A 23749-nucleotide genomic window follows, 5' to 3' on the forward strand; every position below is an offset into this window, starting at 1 on the left:
AGCTTGCCTGATCCTCCCCACACACAGCCGTCTCCCGTGAAAGCATCCAGAGCCCAATGAAACGGAAGACAGTCCTGTTCTCGCACAAAACAGGTCCTAAGGGACTTCCCTGGTGGCGCAGTGGTTAGGAGTCCGCCTGCCGATGCAGGGGACACGGGTTCGTGCCCCGGTCCGGGAGGGTGCCACGTGCCACGGAGCAGCTGGGCCCATGAGCCATGGCCGCTGAGCCTGCGCGTCCGGAGCCTGTGCTCCGCAACCGGAGAGGCCACAACAGTGAGAGGCCCGCGTACCACAAAAACAGGTCCTGATAAACAAAAAGGTCCTACTGTATAGCACAGGGAACTATATTCAATATCCTGAGATAAAAGAATATAAAAAAGAATATATATATTATATGAATGTAATATATATAACTGAACCACTTGGTTGTACAGCAGAAATCAACACATTGTAAATCAACTATACTTCAATAAAAAAATTAAATTAAATTAAAATAAAAAGAATGTATATATATATATATATATATATATATAACTGAATCACTTTGCTTTACAGCAGAAAGCAAACACAACATTGTAAATCAACTGTACTTCAGTTAAAAATACCTTTTATTAAAACAAACAAACAAACAAAAAATCAGGTCCTGTACATATAATCTGCTGAACTGAATTGAATGGAATTCACTCATAGGCCACACTCCTAGTTAGCCTGGATCAAGCTGGAATGTCTGACTTCCTCATCCTGACATTAAATGCTGTTTGATTATGGTTATCAGTTTAAGGAAATTAGATAGCATTTTACCCTATAGTAATTGTTATAATAACTAACATTTAGTGAGCACTTACCAAGTACCAGGTTCTCCGCTAAGTGCTCTATAGTCATTAACTCATTTAAGCATTCCAACAGTGGCTACTCTGATATATTACTACATAGGAATGGCTTAGGGGTGGCGTCTGATTGGAAAGGGGTGGTAGAGTGGCTTGCCATTTTGCTCACTGGCATAGGTATTTGTATATAAGATTGAGGAAGCATCAAAATCATTTCTATCAAAGAATGGAGGTATTGCTGATAAAAAATGACATGGAGGTCAAGACATCCACCCCCAACCCCATCATGCCTTGGTGCTACCATGAAGTAGGTTTTATTATTCCCATTGCACAGAGGGAGATACTGAGGATTTCAGCAGTTGGAGAACTTGCTAAAGCCACATAGTTAATATATGCCCAGGCCTCAGCCCAAGTCTGTCTGCCTCCAATCTGTAAAGGTATAGTTGCTCACTCATATTCAGAAGAAGTAAAATAAATTTATAGACTTCACTTGAAGGAATGGCTTTTGTTGTTATTATTTTTAAGATTGAGGTCAGAAAAAAATGTGAAGGTTTTTTAAAAGAGGTGAAACAAAGCGAATATTACTGATTAACTTCTAGAGAGAGTTTAATGGAGAGTAAAGTTCTAGAGGCACAGTGATAAGGAGGTTCCATTCAAACTCCAAATGCCAATCCCACAGAAGATATTATCCTATGAAAAAAGCCTAGAAGGAGATATTCCAGGGAAAAGACAGACCCTAGCACATGGGCAATGCCCACTGTCCTCTGAGAAGGGAGACGGTGCAGCATGGTGGCTAGAGTCAACCAAACCGGAATTCAAACCCTGGCTCTGTCACTTCTCAGTTTGGAGCCCTCAGACCAGGTACCTAGCCTCTCTGGGCCTCGACTTCCTCAAATATCAGTAAAAATAAGACTTCCTTTGAAAATAAGTAAAATATTTTTTCTTTATAGGATTACTGTGGGGATTAACAGTATAATTTGTTCATCCAGCAATGATTTGTTAAGCATCCCTACGTGCCAGGCCCTAGACCTCTCGCTGAAATAATGTGTGGACACAGCATTCCTCTGGGCCAAGCACACTAACGAATACTCCATAAGTGGTAGCTGTTACTATATCACTTCTTATGAAAGGAAAAAAATATAGATGGATATGGTAAAATTGCACTATATTCCACGGCTCATTACAGCACAGCCTTGGGTCAAATACATTCCCAAAAGGCCAGGCATAATCGAGTAAAATTCAGGCACCCAAACAGTGTGGATACTGTCCACCCCTGGCCAGGATGAGGGAGTAGAGGCAGCTTCCTCAATACCTCCTGCCCTCCCCACATGCAGGTGCTAGGGCCACCACCGGCACCAACAATTTCCATCTGCTCTGTGGTCTGCCAGACAGAGACAGGATCCAGCTACAGGGTCAGGTCTGTCTGTGCTGGCTGCTTTGGCAGTTTCTGCAAGGGCAGGAAGAAAGCAGAATTTAGTGGGGGTGTATTTGAGACCTGTCCACCCAACAGCAAACACACCTCATCAGGCTGGTCCAAGTCCGTCAGGTGCAGATCTTGAATGAGGTACTCCACAATGCCCATGTTGCTCTGAGCCCCAAAGTGGAGGGCATTCATTCCATCCTAAAGAGAGCCAGGGTAGGGGAGACAATTACACTGCAATCTTCTCCTCCTGCACTGTGAGGAGAGGGCTTCTGTCCAGGTGTGATCCACATACCTACCTGATTCTTGGCTCTCTGGTCTGCTCCAGCTCTAACCAGCATGAGCATGATCTCAAGGCTTCCAGACCAGGATGCAAGGTGAATTACTGTCAAGCCATGCTTCCTCCAGAAAAGAGAAGAAAGGAATCTGTCACTTGGGTGAGCCACCACACTGTCTCAGCCAACAAAAGCTAGGTTAATACCTAACTGTTGAAAATTAAGAAATGACAGTTTAATATACAGCAAAGGTGATGTTTCAATTCTATGGGGACAATGAATATATTTAATAAGTGGTATAGGCACAAGTAGTTCTTCATCTGGGAAAAGATAAAATTAAATCCTGTATCATATCATACATACAAAAAAAGCACACAATAAATATATTAGAAGAAAATCTAGACTATAATGTATAGTGTTTTAATTCAAAAGTTATAAAAGGAACAAGATGATAAACAAAGACAATAAACAAATGATAGATTTTTTTTAAATGTACCTTAATAAAGATAAATGGTTATTTTCTATAATACATGAAGTACTCTTACAAATCAACAGAATAAGGCAATTAAACCCATTGAAAAATGGACCCCAAAATGTCCTCTCTTAAGGTATTAGTAGAAATGAAACCATTATAGTTTAAGCAATCTGGCAATATCTATTAAAATTTTAAATACAACTGGCAATCCCACTCCTGGGACTCTATCCCATGAAAATAAGTTTTAGGACCTAATGTTATATAGATAAGGTTATTAATTGCAACCCTTAAAACAGTGCAAGGTAAATGTCCATCAATATTGGAACACTGAACAAATCAGGGAACAGTCATACCACATGATGTAGGCTTTAAAAATAATTAATTAGGGCTATAACAATTGACATGGAGAGACTTCCATTAGGTAGTTGTTAAATGTGGAAAATAAGATGCAGAGAAAATATAATACGATCCCATTTTTTATAAAACTAGCTATGACCAAAAACTCATATGTGTATATGTATGTATCTATATCTATTATAAGTGGGTAAGTGGATAGATAGATAACAATGTGGTGGCGCAGTGGTTGGGAATCCGCCTGCCAATGCAGGGGACACAGGTTCAGGCCCTGGTCTGGGAAGATCCCACATGCTGTGGAGCACCTAGGCCCGTGTGCCACAACTACTGAGCCTGCGATCTGGAGCCCGCGAGCCACAACTACTGAAGCCCGTGAGCCACAACTACTGAAGCCTGCACACCTGGAGCCCGTGTTCCGCAACAGGAGAAGCCACTGCAATGAGAAGCCCGTGCACTGCAACAAGGGGTGGCCCCTGATCATTGCAACTGGAGAAAGCCCGCTCGCAGCAACAAAGAGCCAACACAGCCATAAATAAATAAATAAATTCATTAATTAAAAAAAAAAAAACCCCAATGTGGATATGATCATATGAGCATGAGGAAAAGTACAGAAATAAACACACAGATCCTACATCGTTAAATGTAGTTACTGGAGAAAAGGAAACTACACAAAAAAGAAGAAACAAAAGACTGAAGTTATAAAAAGAATTCTATTTATGCATAAATTATTTAAAATATACTCTCTCAGTAAAATCACACATGCATAAAAGAGGCTGAAGGAGAGATTTCACTCAAGACCTAGTGACCTGCAGTGATGCTGGGGGTACTTAGACTTGTACACCAAATGAACAGGAAGAGAAGTGTGAAAGGAAACAGCTAGCAGTTAACACTTGTCTCAGGGAGGAGGGATTCGAGGGCTGTATCCTGAGGAAAATTAAGACCTGCGCCCTAGGTCCCAAGTTAAAGAAGTATATAGAGCAGACATTATGAGCATGGTCTGTAGACTCAAACGAAACTGACCTCAAACTCTGGCTCTACCACTTCCAAATGCTATAATCTTGGTCAACTTAGTTAACTCTTAGCGTCAGGATCCTTAATTGTAAGTTCATGTGTCTGCTTTTCTGTTTCCTTTTATCCTTGTCAAAAAATCATCCATTAACTACGAATAAGGTCTGAGGATCTAATGTATCACATGGTGATTATAGTTAATAACACTTTTATATAATTGAAATTGGCTAAGAGAGTAGAAATTAAATGTTCTCATCAAAAAAAGAAATGAGGTGATGAGTGTGTTAATTAACTAGATGGGAGGAATCCTTTCACGATGTATACACACACTGAATCATCACCAGGTACACTTTAAATGTATCACAGTTTTATTTGAACCATACCTCAATAAAGCTGAAAAAAATTTTAAATAAATCTCTTTTAAAATGAAAACAAACAACAACAACAGCAAAATCCACAGGGTTTATAGGGGAAATGGGGCAGGGGCTCAACACTCAAAAACTCTGTCATTGACACCTTTTTAAAAAGATAGGACCCTGCTATGGACTGAATGTCTGTGTCCCTTGATAATTCATATGTTAAAGCCTAATCCCCAATGTGATGGTATTTGAAAGTCATGCCGTTGGGAGATAATTAGGTCAGGAGGGTGGAACCCTCATGAATGGGATTAGTGCTCTTATAAACAGACACAGAGAGCTTGCTTCCTCTTGCGGCTCTCCACTGAGAGTGGATAAAACCAGAAGCAGCTTTCACAAGATGCTGGCAGTGATGTCGTCTTAATCTTGGACTCTCCAGTTTCCAGATCTGTGAGAAATAAACATTTGTTGTGGAAGCCACCCAGCCTATGGTATATTTGTTACAGCAGCCCAAGCTAAGACAGACCCTAATAAAAACAACAGTAAATTGTACCTGTTAAATGGTTAGGTATTTAATCACCATAAATATGGTACTGGACCTCCAAAAAAAAAAATCATCCATAACCTCTGCATAGATGCCTTCCAAAAAGTAAGCCTTCTCAGCACATCTTATTTGCATCTCATAATCAACTGTATCTGTAATCCTGGAGACCAATTTGCTAAATGTATAGCATATAAATAAATAAACAAGGAATGAGGGTCTGTGGGGGACTTCCATTCTAAAGTGTATAAGCCTTTTGGCAGTTACTTTGGCTGTCCCCAGAAATTGCATTAATGTTTTCTCTTATTGTCAGTAAAGTTTGGGTATGGAGAAGTAAAAAAGCAAGTCCCAGATTATGGAGATGTAACTCTAAATCTGTGGTTCTTCACTGGGGGCAATTTTGCCCCCAGGGGTCATTTGGAGATTTCTGGAGACACTTTTGGTTGTTGTGACCTAGGGGAGATATTGGCATTTAGTGGGTAGAGACCAGAGATGCTGCAAACATCCTATAACCCCCCCAACCTCCACCACAACAAAAAATCACCTGACCAACAGGTCAATAGTGCCACTGTGGAGAAACCCTTCTCTAAATGTACATACCCTATAATATTTACCTTTCAGCTGTCATACTACACAGTGAGGCAGTCTATTAAAGTCTAGAGTGAAGAAAACGCTTACCAATTTCTGCACTTTTTCCCAAGGAACAATGATGTACAATAACTAGTTGAGGTTTTTCAAGAAATTTTACCCCTTAATTTAGCCTTCCCTATAAATCAATGTTTCACACCCAGTAAGCATAAATCTAGTTTCACATATGGTCAGAAAAGAGGCCAGAAATATTTGGGATAGATGATAAATCATATTTTGATAGCTCTATTTTTCCCTAAGAGGTCATTCCTAATTTTAAAGCAGCCAACACTTAAGGATTTCAAACACCCATCATAAAATCCAAAAGCAAGGAATTCAAGAGGCAAACAACTTGAGTCTCTGAAACCATAAATTCCAAATGGAGCCATCGTTCCTCAGAGGCAAAGAATCACTCCTCACAGATGTAAAGTAAGTCTTCTGATAAGAAACTGACATGCCTGAGAAGTTTATGAGCATGAGTCACAGATTACATTGTAGTCAGTACCTGATGCTCTATAAAGTGTAAAATGCCCAGAGACACCGACAACCTGTTCTCATTACCAGTCTGATGACAGGCAAGAAGGTCAGTAACTTCCCCGGGGAACACTTGCACTCAGAGTAAGCAGCTCTGAGAGTAGATGCTTGCATTATCCTCTGGGCACCACCTGCACTCCACCTGGGATCCTTTCTTCACATCTGGAGTAAGAGCCTCCATTTACCTCGTCTGCCTCTTCCCCAGATTTGTGGATGCTGCCCGCTTTGAACCTGGACTCCTCAGCCTCTGGGCTATGCATTTGATCCTCAGCACGCAACTTACCTGTTACAGTCTCAGTCCTTGCTCCCCAACAGAGTGTAGGTTCCTCAAAGCAGGGACTGTATCTATGCCAGTGCTTCCTGAAACAATCACCTGGGGATCTTGTTAAATTGCAGATTCTGATTCATGAGGTCTGGGGTGGGGCCCAAGATTCTGCATTTCTAACAAGCTCCCTGGTGATACCAGTGCTTCTGGTCCCAGGACCTACTTTGAGTAGCAAGGACTTATATCTAGTTGAATCCCCAGTAGTTGGCATTGATACTCACCCACAACAGACACTGAATAAATATTGATGGTGAAGGGGTACCACTGTTGGCTCTTTGCAAATAGGTGTTAGAACTCAAAAGACAGAACTGCTAAGTCAAACTGAGGGCTCATCACTCAGATAAAGAAGCTGCCAGGTCTGGCCAAACATGGCATTGCTTGAATTATAAAAAGCATTTTATTAGTTATGCTCTAATGCCACTGTGAATAATTGATTTAGTTACAGAAATACTTAACTTAATGAATCTTTCAAGGCAGAGTACAGAGGTACATCAGGAATGATGCTATTTCCCACCTGACAGCATTTCAGTGCCCCAAGGCAAAGTTACAAGAGGCTGATGCTAGCCAGAGTCATGCTTTAAATACAGGGTAATACAAATATATGTTCGGAAAAACCTCAGAGAGAACGAAGTGGTAAAACCTCTCTCCAACATTTTGGGTACAACTGACTTACACTCTGACATAAACGAGTAGTGTGTTTAATACATTAGACACATGGCAATCCTCAGACATGCTGTTTAAAAGAAAAGATGCTATTGAACCTGGGCAATGGATACACCAGTGTTTACTGTACAATTCTCTCCACTTTCATAGTATGTCAAAGGTTTAGGGCTATGGTCCTGTTTAAGATGGTATAAGTACACTCCACTCTGTCTCTCCCAACAAATGCTACTAAAATCTCTGGACAGACGTTTGGAACAGCTATTTGAGGACTCTGAGGAGTAAATGACAGCAGGTAGATTGAGGAAGAAAACCAGAACTCAAAATACAAACAATCAGGGTTTCCTGATCTTTTTGTTTTCTCTTCCATACCTTCCAGCTGGGACTCAAAGCAGTACAAATCACTGGCCCGGACAGAAACAGCTCCAAGAGGAGCTTCCCATTCTGGTCTAAGAAGTGGAAGGGGGCCCCTACAGGGCAGAGAAGGTGGGGGAAATCCTAATTTTGTTTTGTTTTCTCTTCTGGTTCCGCCCCAGGCAAGCCTCACTCCCAAAGTTGCAACCCCACAGTAGAAGGGGTAGGAGCAGTGACTGGGCAAGCAGTGACAGAGGGAATCCTTCTCTCTGACCTGAGGAACTGTGGTCAGAAGAGGAGGATGCGGGTGGGGGAGGGGGGAAAAGGGGATTTTTTTCCTCTCTTAGTCCCAGAGGCAGACATAATTGTGGGAAGTACACAGCAGAGCTGGGATACTACACCCTTGGCTTTCTAGTCAGAAGACCAGGAAAAGGTGGAGAAGGGCCCTGTAGGTGGAGAATGTAGGGGAGATGATCTTGGAGAGGTGGGAGTTCAAGAAAGCAACCCCATAAAGTTGTGTATGTACTACTGGCCTCCCCCCGGACCTGTACATGTTCCTGACCCTAAACAGTGTGACAAAAGCTTGGGGAACTGAACTATCGGTAGACCACTGCCCAGGTCTCAGACTGGCTCATGGATAGCGCACAGGTCCAAACAGCACTACAAAAGTGTTAAAAACTGGTGACATTGGTGTCAAATGGTGTTGAAGAAATCGGTCATCCATATACCAGATTCCTTATAACTTTATACTTAAATTAACTCAAAACGGATGATAAATCTAAATGTAAAACACAAGGCTATAAAAGTTTTAGAAGAAAAATATGAGAAATCTTCATAACCTTAAGTTAGGCAAATCATTCTTAGATATAATACCAATAGCTAGATTCATTTTTTAAATACAAGTGAATTGAATTTCATCAAAATTAAAAACTTCTGCTCTATGAAAAACACTAAAAAGATAAGCTGCAGAGGGTGAAAAAATATTTGCACATCACATATCTAACAAAGGACTTGGATCCAGAATATATAATGAACTCTCAAAACTCAACAATTAAAACAGGGACTTTCCTGGTGGTCTAGTGGTTAAGAATCTGCCTTCCAATGCAGGGGACACGGGTTCGATCCTTGGTGGGGGAACTAAAATCCCACATGCCATGGGGCAACTAAGCCTGTGCGCTGCAACTACTGAGCCTGCGTGCCACAACGAGGGAGTCTGCATGCTGCAACTACAGAGCCCACATGCTATGGAACCCGTGCGCCACAACTAGAGAGACCTCACACTCTGGATCCCATGTGCCACAACTAGAGACAAGCCCGCACGCTGCAACAAAGAGCCTGCGTGCCGCACCTGAGACCCACCACAGCCAAAAATAAATAAATAAGTAAATAAATATTTTTTAAAGAATAGTACGAAGCACACAGGGTTGTTGCAAAGATCAAATAAAATTAACGTAAAAAAACCAACATAATCAATTTTTTTTAATGTTCAAAAGATCTGAACAGACATATCACCAAAGAAGATATACAAATGGTAAATAACACAAGAAAATATGATTTAATAACAATTAGCTATTAAAGAAATGCAAATGAAACCACAATGAGATGCCAATACAAACCTATTAGAATGGCTAAAATTAAGGGAGAAAAATAACAATACCAAGTGCTGATGAGGATGTGGAACAAATGGAAACCTAGTACATTGCTGGTGGGAATGAAAATGGTGCAGCCCCTCTAAGAAAGTCTAGTGGCTTCTTGTATATAGCTCACTATATGCCCCAGTAATCTCACTTCTCTAGGTATTTACATTAGAGAAATGAAAACTTATGCTTACACAAATACCTGTACACGAATGTTTACAGCAGCTTTACTTGTTATAGTCAAAAACTGGAAGCAACTCTAATGTCCTTCAACTGGTGAATGGATATAATAAACTGTGGTATATCTATACACTGGAATACTATTCAGCAATAAAAAGGGAGGAATTATTGATACATGCAACACATGAACCTCAGAGAAATTTTGCTGAGTGAAAAAAGCCAGTGTCAAAAGGTTACATACTATATGGTATCATTTATATGGCACTCTCAAAAAGGCAAAATTATAGAGGTGGAGAAAAGATCAGTCAGTGGTTGCCAGGGTTTGACTACAAAGAGGTTTTCACTACAAAGAGGCAGCATACGGGATTTTTCTGGATGATGCAACTGTTCTGTATTTTGATTGTGATAGTGGTTACATGAATTTATACATGTGTTAAAATTCATAAAGCTGTATGCCAAGAAGAAAGTTAATGAACAGTATGTTAATTTAAAAATTAAAGTAAAATAAAAAGTTATTGTATCTGGGTTTCAATGTTAAAATAAAACTAGACTCTTGGCAATCATGTCTATTACCAAAACATCTTTTGCAGGCTAAATAACATGAAAAAATAATCAAATGATAATTTTCAGACCTAAACAACATGTTCCTTAAGTATTATAACTGTAATACAACCTATTACACTCATTAAGTTGGAGTGCTTGCAGTGCCAATTTTTTTAAAGTTTTTTTTAAAATTTTATTTATTTATTTATATTTATCTTTGGCCATGTTGGGTCTTCGTTGCTGTGCGCGGGCTTTCTCTAGTTGAGGTGAGTGGGGGCTACTCTTCATTGCGGTGCGCAGCCTTCTCGTTATCGTGGCTTCTCTTGTTGCGGAGCACAGGCTCTAGGTGCACAGGCTTCAGTACTTGTGGCACGTGGGCTCAGTAGTTGTGGCTTGCGGGCTCTAGCTCTAGAGCTCAGGCTCAGTAGTTGTGGCGCATGGCTTAGTTGCTCCACGGCATGTGGGATCTTCCCAGCCCAGGGCTCGAACCTGTGTCCCTTGCATTGGCAGGCAGATTCTTAACCACTAAGCCACCAGGGAAGTCCTGCAGTGCCAATTTTTTAAAAGGGGTTTTTCTTCATTCTGATTCTGTTGTTTATCAATTCACTTGCCTACCAATACTAGAGCAATAATTAGACAGAGAGGGATGTGTCCCTCTGGTGAAACAAAGAGAAACTCTCATCATTATGAAGTCTAGGCCATGTCTATGAGTGCCGACAAAACCAATAAGATAACCAATAAGATGACCAATTGGTTTGAACTGATTTCATTTATTCATCTTCCAATGATTTACCAAGCACATACTAAACCTAACCCTGTGAGACATGAAGGTAAAGCAATGCTGAGTCTTACCCTCCAAAGAGTCAGTCCAGGGAAAAAATAGAATAGCTCTTTAAGAATTGTTTGAATAGTTTAACTTTAAAAAACATGGCCCATTGGATTAACTAAGAATCAAGAACTATCATCCATTGGATTAACTAAAAGCCAAGGTTATCACCTACTTTTGCAACTGGAGATGATAAACATGATGTTGGGTCTCTCCAGCCTAACTGGTTTCCTTGTTCCATGGTAAAGTATTAAACGAAGTTGGGAAAAGCACGTGGAAAATCTTTAGGGTGGATTTTGATGTCTAGGCAGATAAATCATCAAGGTGATATGTGGCTAAGGCCATGGTCTCTGGAATCAGATAAGCCAGGTTCAAATCCTGCCTCCACTCCTTCTTAGATGTAATTTTGGGGGCAAGATACTTAACCTCTCTTTGTCTCAGGCCCCTCATCTGTAAATTGGACATTATAGCAATACTTTTCTCACAAGGCTGGGGGCACTAAATATCAAAGTCCTGAGACTGGTGCCTGGTACACAGTATGTGTTTAATACGCCTTATTTATTTATCAGAGTTCACAGGGAAAATTCCAGATTTAATGTCCCTGAGTCCAGTTAGCTTCTGTCTTCTATGCCCCCAGTTACACTCTAGGCAACCATTTTATTCTTACAAATGGATGCTACTGGCCATAAGGTCAATATGGGAAAATAAGTAAAAGCGTAAATCCTATAGGTAGTGGGTAAACAATTGGTGACTATCAAATACAAAAAGCACATAATATGCGTATTCTCTAAATAGATCTTTCCAAAATGAACACTGCCAATGGAAATATTTTGTGTGTAGGTGCAGAAAAGATAACCCAAGCGGCCAGATTTTCCCCTTACGTTGGTTATGCTCCGATCCATTCTCCCCAACGAAGACGAGGTTACCTCACCAGCAACACCCCCCTGGCCTTGTGATTCAGCAAGAAATCCACCGCAGACAAATGACCTGTCCCCACTGCAAAAGGCAGGGCTGTGCGGTTCATCTGAGGAAACACAATTAGTGTTTTCAGTCATCTGATTGTTATTTAGCCTTCTTAAGATTCCTGGTTCTTTTTTTTTTTTTTTTGCGGTACGCGGGCCTCTCACTGTTGTGGCCTCTCCCGTTGCGGAGCACAGGCTCCGGACACTCAGGCTCAGCGGCCACGGCTCACGGGCCCAGCCTCTCTGCGGCATGTGGGATCTTCCCGGACCGGGGCACGAACCCGCGTCCCCTGCATTGGCAGGCGAACTCTCAACCACTGCGCCACCAGGGAAGTCCAAGATTCCTGGTTCTTGAACGGCCATAATTTTCTATCAGGTGCTTGTGTTTTGATTATTTATCTACTATTTGCCTAGCCTTTGAAAGTAGTGAGAACTGTATCCAGCATAATCTTGCATTTCTCTACTGTTAGATAATAGAGAATGCAGCAATCAACTGGAGGATATGCCTCAAGCTGAAATCCACTGCGTAAACTATGACTGATTGTATGGATTTCAACTAGAGAGTAAAAGCTGTATTTCTCTGGTATGCAATCATTAATAATGGTAGGACATGTTGATAATACATAACAAAAAATCTTCCTAGAAGTTCAATCCATATATGGTTCTTTCCTCTGTAATTTTTGGACTGTAAATTTTACTGAAGCAAACAAATCAAGAAAGAGACGGAAGGAAGGAAGGAAGGAAGGAAGGAAGAGAGAGGGAGAGGGAGGTAGGAGGGGAGGGGAGGGGAGGGGAGGGGAGGAGGAAGGAGGGAGGAAGAAAAGACACACAGAGAGAAAGAAAGCTATAAATATCTTGTGCTTCAAAGAAAAGCCAACTTGGTGCTCCCAGGATTTCTAGAGACAGTCTGACATGCTTCAGACAATGGATGTTTTGCTTGTAACTAAAACACGTCATAGTTCCCACATTCTAGATACTGATCTTGCTTCCAAAGAATTTACTATCCTTTGTTTCTCATAAATAATTTATTGCAAAAATTGAGAACTGTTTAATCTGATTTCCTTGGTAGCTAAATTGGTGATAAACTAAATTTGAGTTACCCTTGCTATTTTCTGCAGTCTAGAGCTACGTCCTAGTATGTCAAATTTGGGCTTATAAACTCCCCTTTAACTTTATTCGTGAATAAGGATGCAAATCAAAATACCATCCAAGATAATTCAGTAAAACCACTTCCGGGCTTCCCTGGTGGCGCAGTGGTTGAGAGTCCGCCTGCCGATGCAGGGGACACGGGTTCGTGCCCCGGTCCGGGAAGATCCCACATGCCGCGGAGAGGCTGGGCCCGTGAGCCACGGCCGCTGAGCCTGCGTGTCCGGAGCCTGTGCTCCGCAACGGGAGAGGACACAACAGTGAGAGGCCTGCGTACCGCAAAAAAAAAAAAAAAAAAAATTAAAAAAAAAAAAACCACTTCCATGTTTTTTCATTTCTGTCATCACAGATTTTAAGGAACTCTACAAGTAACCATGTCAACAATTTGCTGTAAACAGGACTAAAAGAGATGTCATTAGAAAGCATAATATAATTCATCAGGAGTTTACAATAACTTGCTACACTGACTGTAAGTTTAAGTGTACTATCTCTCTAAGTACTTTAATATAAAAATATGGTTTAAAATATCAGAAAGTTATATGGAAAAAATTTTCAAATGGTTATAAAAGTACACTGGAGAATCTATTTCCTGCTGCTTGGAAAAATGATTATTGCTTTACTTATTCAACAATTAATCTAGATATTACCTTAAAAGATCCTTGCTTATTTCTTTAATTTTTGCTCCCTTCCTTTCTTGATTCCCTTCCTTTTTTTTTTTGTTCCTAAAATTGTTATGCTGTAAAAATTTGCTATTTTTCTACTCTCTCTAGGATGTCTGTGGACAATGAATATGGTATACACAGGTAATACATCAGACATACACATGTACACATACACAATATACACAGACACATAAACTCCCACATACACATAAACACAGATCCCCTCACACACACACATGCACAACTGTTAAACACCCTTCCACTGCACATGATGCATGACCTCAGTTTCTATGACCTCATTGCCTGGGATAGATCCAGGTTTTGTGGAACGTCAAGTTTACACTCTTTGGGAGCCCTCTTTAAAGCCAGAGTCAGAAAGCTTAACGGATTACAGTTAAAATTTCTTACTTTTTCAGATTTTACAAAATCATATAACAATGGAACACACTGCTAGAGTCCTCCCAGTGCCTTGGAAGGAGTCTGTGCAAGCAGGTGTCTTAAAGTTTATGCTTCATTTGCATTACATCCACCTCTGCCATCCCCACAAATTGTCCTAAACAATTGACACAGCCCCCAGTCTGTTCACTTTGATAAACCCTGCCTGGTGGGGCTGTCAGGAAATCCCCACAGAAGCAAGCAGTAGGAAATCCATGTCTGTCAGTGGGACCTCTCCCCTAAACCCAGGCACTTGAAGAACAAGTGAGAGCCAGGTTTCAGAAGAGGCCTCACTGCCCAACATGCAGATGAACTATATTTCAGAAGCAATAAAATGCAAACCCATACTCTCCACTGGATTTTAAATTTGGAAGGCCCCAACCATAAAGGACATCACTGGCGAGAAAACAGTGATGAACCGTGTAGCAAAAGATGTTCTGCCTTTCCAGAACGTTTGAGGCCAAAGTGATCCACAGGCTATGATCCAGGACCAAGTCCAGGCCCATAACCTTGACAGTTGGCTTCACTGTCCACCCACAGACTTAGTACAGCTGCACATAAAGACCCTGGATGCTTCCCCTTGGAATAGATCAGTTAAAACACGCAGAGCCTCTTCCACTACTTGATTCCACCTTTAGCTTAAACATTATGGAATTGCCAGCAACAGAGCTCTCCCTCATCTCATTTAGCAGAATCACTTTTATTTTTATTTCAGTTGGACTGTGTAAACCCACACCACTGTCACTTGTCACATCTGTGATTTCTACTCACATTGTTCACAGCATTCATGTTAACCTTCTTTTCAAACAGCTTCTCCATAAGCTCCAAATTATTGCTTTTAGCAGCATTCTGGAAGCTTCTCTCATTTGGCAGCACTAAAAGCAAGCAAGCAAGCAAGCATGACAGGGAATTTAAGAGGGCTGAAGAGAAAGCAAACCTCGTGTGGCAAACCTTGGAACTAAAAACTTGAAACAGCAGCCTTGAGCCTTTCGCATTCTGCTATTCTGGACGTGGGAACTTTGCTTCAGTATTTCATAAAGCTGTATTATCAAGATTCCACGTTCTCCTCATGCTGCAAGTGTTTTCACGGCCTTAAAAATCTTCCTGGTCCCAAGCAAAACATTATTCCAAAGGACCACCCTGAAGTCAGCAATGCAGTATCTAGCTCTAGGAGGTCAGAGGGTGGCCATTGACTTCTCAGGGGGTGTTGTTTATAAGACGTTTGTACAAGATTACTCAGGGAGGAGCCCAAATACTCCATGCAAGCTTATAGAGATAAAACTGTTGTCTGCAGAACCCTTTGCAGATGCCAGACCTGCAGAAACAGAACCTTAAAATGCAGCACATCATATAAATATACATGAACGAAGGCTAAAAGAGATGAACCTGTTTTATTCTCATTTATATGAAAGGAGATAAAAGTGGATTCACACTTTTAACTATAAACATTAACATTACTATACACTATGAACATTATATGTCACACACAAATACATATTCAGATGGCAGGTTTTATTAAATAGCCTAGAGGAGATTCCAGGATTTACTGAGTTGTTTGTTTGTTTGTTTGTTGTTGGTTTGTTATTGCTCTTTTGTAATTGTAAAGGAGCTGGAAAGCTCTCAGAGGACAATCACAACATTGGGGAATAAACTCAGAGTTGGGATGATGTGAAATCAGCAATTGACCATCTCCAAAAAGAAAGGACCTAAGAGAGGTTTTATAGATTTTTTTTTTTTTTGGCTGCATTGGGTCTTTGTTGCTGCGTGCAGGCTTTTCTCTAGTTATGGCGAGAGGGGGCTACTCTTCGTTGCAGTGTGTGGGCTTCTCATTGCGTTGTCTTCTCTTGTTGCAGAGCACGGGTTCTAGGCATGCAGGCTTCAGTAGTTGTGGCTTGCTGGCTCAGTAGTTGTGGCTTGCTGGCTCTAGAGTGCAGGCTCAGTAGCTGTGGTGCACGGGCTTAGTTGCTCCGCAGCATGTGGGATCTTCCCGGACCAGGGCTCGAACCCGTGTACCCTGCATTGGCAGGCGGATTCTTAACCACTGTGCCACCACGGAAGTCCCTATAGATGTATTGTTGAGTAGTTTCCCTAGCATCTGCCAAGGACTTTTCATCATGCTTCCAAGTCCAGTCAAAGACCAGGGAGTATCTTCCTGGGAGACATACACATTCATTCTATCGCTTGGCTCTTCCCATTGGGTTGGCCAAAAAGTTCATTTGGGTTTTTCCATGCCATCGTATGGAAAAATCCAAATGAACTTTTTGGCCAGCCCAATACTGCTACTCTTGCTACCACTCTAAGTAACTTCAACATCCAGGCAGATGATTAATCCAACACCTTGGTCTCTCAGTTCCCTAGCCCCCTCACCTCCAATAATCTTTTCCTCCACCTGACCTCAGCCACCTAATTTCAGAGTCATACTCTTGACATGACTATCATCACTACATCATAATGAGACAGGAAGGGGGCAGGGCACAATCTCTAAAAGAATAACATAGCCTGAGGACAAGACATAAACTGATTAGAACCAAATAGGTCCAAGATGTCAGATGAGTTGACTTCCACTAGACCTTGAGCCTCAGTATATGCTCAGCTCATCGTAACACATCAGCACCGCTAAATAAGACACACACAGGTGCCTTGGCAGTTCCAAGGCCGACCATAAAGGTCAAAAAGTGGGTGGTGGCCCAATTCCTGGAAATCCCCACCCCTTCCCCAAAATAGCTGGAATACTCCTCCCACTCATTAGCCTATGAAATTACCCATCCCTATAAAAACGGACAAGCCCACACCCTGGTGCCTCTTGCCTTCCAAGATGCCCCACACTCTGTCTATGGAGTGTGCATCTCCCTGAATAAACCTTCTTTCACTTTACTATGGCTCGCTCTTGAATTCTTTCCTGCGCAAAGCCAAGAACCCACACTTGGCAGCCGTCCCAGGGACTCGGACGTGACCTGGGATGTGAACATCCTCCCGTGCCCTACTCTCCTTCCTGCAACAATAACTACACTACCTCTGACATCTTCAAGAATCCCATTCTCTGACCATGGACTCATCCATTCAGCTCAACTGCTCTAGTTTTCCCAGTCCAGAAATTTTGCGACCTCATCAAGTCCTCCATTCCACTCTTCTCACCGTCTTTTTATATTATCCATCCCTTAGGCCCTTACTTCCCTCCTCACCCAGTATAGATCCTATGGTTCATCTTTGAACCACTTCCGTGCAAACACATTTACCTCCCTCACCACTCGCCTCCTTCATCCGACTAGTTGGCAGAATCCAAATTCTGAGATTAAACCCAACTGCTATCTGCTCCATTTCTATACCTGGACAGCTAAAAGTCAACCAATCTACCCACCTTCATTTATACCCACACTCTCTGTTTTTATTACTGTTACAATCAATGAAGCATCCCTGTGCCTTCCCAAGGCCAACCTCTCCACTTGGGATCTAGATCCCATCCCTTCTCATCTTTTCAATTATTTCATCTGTCTCCTGGAAATTATCCTCTTTCTCCTCTGCATCATTTAATGTCTCTCCAGTGGACTGTTCCCTTCAACATATACAGAGGTGCTATAATACCTCTTGTGTAAAAAAATCCCTTAACTTCACATTCCTTTCCAACTGCCATTCCACTTCTCAATTTCCCATTACCCTCAAACTTCTTAGAAGTGTTCTATAATGATGTTCTATAATGCTGTCTCCATGCACTCATCTCACCATCTCATCTCAACCTATGCTAATCAGACATCATGCCTATTGCTCCACCAAAACTGCTCTTATCAGGGTCACTCCATCTTGCTAAAATCCAGTCATCACTTCTCTGTCATGTGCACTGAACTCCCGGCAGATCTGACACAGAGGACCACATTCTCCTTCTAACACGTTTTCCTCCAGGCTTCTGTTAGACCACTTGTTGCTTTCCAGTCTCTTTCACTGGTTCTTCCTCCTCTGCTCGATCTCCAAATGTTGGGTTTTTATAAAACTAGGGTTTTTATAAAACTAACAACCTGATGGAACAGACATTATTACCCCCATCTTACAGATGAGGAAACTGAGGCTTAGAAAAGTTAAACCACTTGCTCATGCCTTAAAGATAATAAATGATAGAATTGTCCTAGGCAGCCTGAATTCAAAGCCCAAGCTTCCAGTCACTGCATGTGTCCAGGGTGTCAGTATGGGAGTGTACTGCTGAAGTAGAGGGCCAAACTGCCCACTGGCCACATGCTTTAGCTAACACATTCCGCTGGTTAGGCCGGACTCCTCTCAGCTCCTTCTCCTGGTTCGTACACAGCCTGGCCACAGCTCCTTGCCCCAGTGTATTAATCCAATGGGAGGGGAGTTCTATTTCCAGGTCCTTATCCCTCTTTGGTATATCCCTGAAATAGCAAGTCAAGACCTTACTGTGCCCGGAAATATGACACATGGATTCTAGTCTGTCCCTGAAGTTGAGTATCTTGCCCCTTTTCTACCATATCAATAAGGAAAATTAAGGGACTTCCCTGGTGGTCCAGTGGTTAAGAAACCGCCTTCCAGTGCAGGGGATGCGGGTTCAATCCCTGGTTGGGGACCTAAGATCCCACACGCTGTGCCGCAACTACCGAGCCCACGCACTCTGGAGCTTGCGTGCCATAACTAGAGAGATGCCCACGTGCCACAACTAGAGAGAAGCCTGTACGCCACAACTAAGACCCAACGCAGCCATAAATAAATAAATATTTTTAAAAATTTAATTTTAAGGAAGTTTCTAAGACAATTAAAAAGCACCATAGGGCTTCCCTGGTGATGCAGTGGTTGAGAGTCCGCCTGCCGATGCAGGGGACACGGGTTCGTGCCCTGGTCCGGGAAGATCCCACGTGCCGCGAAGCAGCTGGGCCCGTGAGCCATGGCCACTGAGCTTGCGTGTCCGGAGCCTGTGAGCCTGTGCTCCACAATGGGAGAGGTCACAACAGTGAGAGGCCCGCGTACAGCAAAAACAAACAAACAAACAAAAAAAAACACCATAGAAAACTCCTGGTCCAAGCCAATTACATCAGAATATCTAGGGGCTTAAAATGTTCACTGACTGGCCCACGGCTTACTAATTGTGTAACCCTGTAACAATTCTGAATTTTAATATCCCAACCTGTAAAACAGATTATAAAACCTTCCTTCAGTGGTGTGAAGGAGCCAGCTTGCACAGGCTAATAAGAACCAACTGTGTGTAACTCTTCTCAACTCTGTGTTCAGTGACATCACATTGTAGCTTGAAATCAGTCACAGTGGAAGCATTACACAAAGGAAATTGGAAAACACTACAAATCAGAACTTTTTCTCCCAGAGAGTTGGTAGTTAGACCCTTACCAACACACCACCGTCTACCTTCTGGGTAATAAGTGACAGAGTCGAGAAAATGGCCCAGACAAAATCATAAACATATCAATTTACTAAATAATATTTAGAAGAGTACTTTAATATATATGCGTTAAAAATGTAACAGATAAAATCAAGTAAAGGTTAAATGTTCAGTCAAAAACAACAGGTTAGGGCTTCCCTGGTGGCGCAGTGGTTGAGAATCTGCCTGCGGTGCAAGGGACATGGGTTCGAGCCCTGGTCTGGGAGGATCCCATATGCTGCGGAGCAACTGGGCCCGTGAGCCCCAACTGCTGAGCCTGCGCGTCTGCAGCCTGTGCTCCGCAACAAGAGAGGCCGTGACAGTGAGAGGCCCATGCGCCGCGATGAAGAGTGGCCCCCGCTTGCCGCAACTAGAGAAAGCCCTTGCACAGAAACGAAGACCCAACACAGCCAAAATTAATTAAATAAATTTAAAAAAAAAGATGTAGCAGGGTACTGGTAGCGGTAAAGATCTAGGTTAGTGTAGGAGACATACTTTAAGAAAAAAAAAACAGGTTACACAGAGCTGTATCATTCACTTAAACTTTTAGGGGTACAACACTCCATGCCTTCAGTAGCAGAGCAAGTTTGAGGAAAGAGGGTCAGAACAGGAGGGGGCCATGCTGAGCTAGAAAAACAAGTCCAGACTTCCTCTTTCATGTCATTCAGGTGGTACCTCAAATGGTACCACCTCTGAAAAACCACGCCTGACCACCCAATCCTCTTTCCCCTGTCATTCTCTACCCCTATGCCCTACTCCTTTCTTTCTTCATATCATTTGATATTATTTGACATTTAATACATATATACTTGTTCACTGTCTGCTTCCTTCACCTGAATACACATCCATGGGGAAGCTGAAGTAATCCCAGTGCCTAGTGCTAGTAGATGTTCAATAAATATTTGTTCAATGGTTGGATGGAAGGGTTGGGTAACCACAATCACTTCCAGAAGAATACTGCCAGGAGGGAATATAGGCTCAGTACTATGAGAACTTCCAATTTTTGAAAAAAAAAAAAAAAAAATCTGGACCATGGATCAAAGAGGAAGTCTCAAGAGAAATTAGAAAATATTTTGAACTGAATGAAAATAAAAATAAAATATATCAAAATGTGTGGAATGCAGCTAAAGCTTATAGGATTAAATTATCAGAAAAGAAGAAAGGCTTCAAGTCAATAATCTAAGCTCCTACCTTGAGAAAGTAAAAAATGAAGAGCAAAATAAACCTAAATCAAGCAGACAGACGAAAAACAACAAAGGTAAAAGCAGTAATCAATGAAACTGAAAACAGAAAAACAGAGAAAAATCAATAAAAACAAAAGCTGGTTCTTTGAAGACGTCAATAAAATCAATAAACCTCTAGCAAGACTAAGAAAAAAGAGGGAAGACACATGTTACCAATGTAAGGAATGAAAGAGAGCAGAGCACTACAGTCTCCACAGACATTAAAAGATGAAAAAGAGAATACTATGAACAACTCCATGCACATAAATTCAACAACTTAGATGAAATGAAACAACTCCTCAAAAACCACAAACTACCAATATTCGCTCAAGATTACACAGATAACTGGAATAATCCCATAACTATTAAAGAAATGGGCTTTGTAGTTTTAAAAATTCCAAAAAAGAAATCCCCATACCCAGATAGTTTCACTGGTGAATTCTACCAAATATTTAAAGGATAACATCAAGTCTATACCATCTCTTCCAGAAAACAGAAGAGGAGGAAACACTTCCCAACACATCTTACGAGATCAGCATTTCCTTGATTCTAAAACCAAAGACATTACAAGAACAGAAAACTATAAACAAATATCCCTCAACAACACAGATTCAAAACTCCTCAAACATTATCAAGTCAAATCCAGTCATATATAAAAAGTATAATACACCATAACCATGTGGGGTTTATCCTGACAATGCAAAACTGGTTCCATATTTGAAAATCAATGTAATCTACTATATTAGTGGTCTAAAAAAGAAAAACTACATGATCATTTAAATTGATTTAGAAGAAGCATTTAAAAAAATTCAACATCGGGCTTCCTGCATGGCACACTGGTTAAGAACCTGCCTGCCAACGCAGGGGACATGGGTTCGAGCCCTGGTCCGGGAAGATCCCACATGCTGCGGAGCAACTAAGCGCGTGCGCCACAGCTGCTGAGCCTGCGCTCTAGAGCCCGTGACCCACAACTACAGAAGCCCGCGCGCCTAAAGCCCGCAACGAGAAGCCACCGCAATGAGAAGCCCGCATTCACCGCAACGAAGAGTAGCCCCCGCTCTCCGCAACTAGAGAAAGCCCGCGTGCAGCAACAAAGACCCAACGCAGCCAAAAATAAATAAATTTATAAGGGCTTCCCTGGTGGCGCAGTGGTTGAGAGTCCGCCTGCCAAGGCAGGGTACGCGGGTTCGTGCCCCGGTCTGGGAAGATCCCACATGCCGCGAAGCGGCTGGGCCCGTGAGCCATGGCCGCTGAGCCTGCGCGTCCGGAGCCTGTGCTCCGCAACGGGCGAGACAACAGTGAGAGGCCCGCGTACCGCAAAAAAACAAAACAAACAAAAAAACCCTCTTTCCTTATTTGTAAAAGGGCTTAATCATTTCTTGAAAAATTCTTTTCCTTAATTTGAAAGGGTAACACTTTCCTTCCACCCACAGCGCAGGGTTAACCGGAAAAAAACGTCCTGAGAAGTGTGAGCCAAAACTTCAGTGGGGGTGGATCCCAAAGCTGAAAACTAGCCCTCCGAGGGCGCAGGGATGAGGATGCGCTCGGGTCACTTCCCGCCGCGGCCTGAGCGCTGCACCCACACTGCTCAACCAGCTCCCCGCGCCCGCGCGGCGCCGCCAGCGCCGGCGTCTCCAGGCCTTGTTCCCAGACTCACGGAACTCGTGCTCGGTCGCCGCCTCCTCGCGCCGCGGACGCTCTTGCTTCGGGATCCGCGCCAGGCCTCTCCAGGGCCGGGCCGCCGCGCCCCTCAGGTCCTCCCGCAACCCCTTGCCGGCCGCAGCCTCGCCGAGCAGCAGCCCCCTTGCCGCTTCCCTGCGCCGCGGGGCGCGCCGAACCGGCTCCGTGTCCGACCCCGAGGCCCTCAGGCCCCCGTGGCCGCTCACCCCCGGGGCCGCCCCCCGGGGCCGCTCTCGGCTGCGGGCGCTTCTAATGGCGGCTCGCCCCGGGTCTCCAGCCCTGGCCGGGCGGAGCTGCCTTCAGGTGTGGCGTGATTTGGCTGGGTTCACGCGAGGCAAAACGTTCTGAGAAAACTACCGGCGCACACTTAGGCCGTTCTTCGTACAGTTGGGAGAAGTGTCGAGGTTTGCTTGATAACCAACACTATCGGAACTTAAGTATTGAATCATTTTTAAATGGGCTTCCAGAATTTTCTCTAGAATAAAGTAAGACTCAATAGCCTCTCTGAAGATGGAAAACCTTGGTACCCCATTTTAATGCAGTGGTAACCTACTGGACTCCCCATCTTGGGTTTTATTTCTTTCTTAGTGGTTTATAAAATAAAGAATTGATGAAATATAGTAAATTATTCTGGGCAATCGTGTGCCTAGCTAAAATTCTAATAATATGGAAGAAAAGTAGAATATTGAAGGACAACCAGGATATCTCCATTGAATCCCTAGTACGTAAGCACTGTTTGATGGATTACAAATAAAACCATGGCACATCTCATGCCTGTGGATGGGTTCAGAAGTTAAATTAGAAGTTGAGCATATTCTAGAAGTGAAAAAAAAATTGAGTCCTAATAAAATAGAACTAGATCTGACCCCAGAACTGACCCACATTTGTGGTACACACAGATGGATATGAGTGATGTTAGGAAAGCATTGTCTATAAAAATGCACAAAGTGGTTTAGAGAAGGGAAGGAAACTGATGAAAGCTGAGAAATAAGTTGGAAGGCCAGAGATTAGGCAACTGTTGGGGATTTGACAATAGGAATACAAAGAAGTGGGTGTTTTCAACAGGCCCTACAAGGGTAGACAGAATTCAGTAACAGATATGGGTTCAGGTGAGGTTGTGTGTATGTGTGTGTAGTATGTATATACCCACATATATATATGGTGTATGCACATCTAGGCATATGTATATGTAGGTATATATGGGTTTGAAATCATAACAAACTTAAGAGACCGCGAATACAAGGAAGTGTGAAACTATTTGCCTCTGAATTATCTTCTGTCTCCCTGAGCCTTTTGTAGACAGCAATAATTAGAAAATAAATTAC

The 23749-nt window shown here is 42.5% G+C and overlaps 1 protein-coding gene across 1 annotated transcript in view; it reads right to left on the minus strand.

The window, feature by feature from the left end:
* The window catches only part of ANKDD1B (ankyrin repeat and death domain containing 1B), a gene marked incomplete at both ends in the record, with an annotated part of 56176 nt that overhangs the window by 31136 nt on the left and 1291 nt on the right, over positions 1 to 23749 (minus strand). The window contains 5 exon segments of the mRNA XM_082835056.1: positions 2347 to 2448; positions 2547 to 2649; positions 11869 to 11966; positions 14919 to 15022; positions 22402 to 22721. Coding sequence (XP_082691182.1) covers positions 2347 to 2448; positions 2547 to 2649; positions 11869 to 11966; positions 14919 to 15022; positions 22402 to 22721 — 727 coding nt within the window.

This window comes from Leucopleurus acutus, assembly GCF_964270905.1.
Source record: "Leucopleurus acutus genome assembly, chromosome: 3".
Classification (NCBI taxonomy): domain Eukaryota; kingdom Metazoa; phylum Chordata; class Mammalia; order Artiodactyla; family Delphinidae; genus Leucopleurus; species Leucopleurus acutus.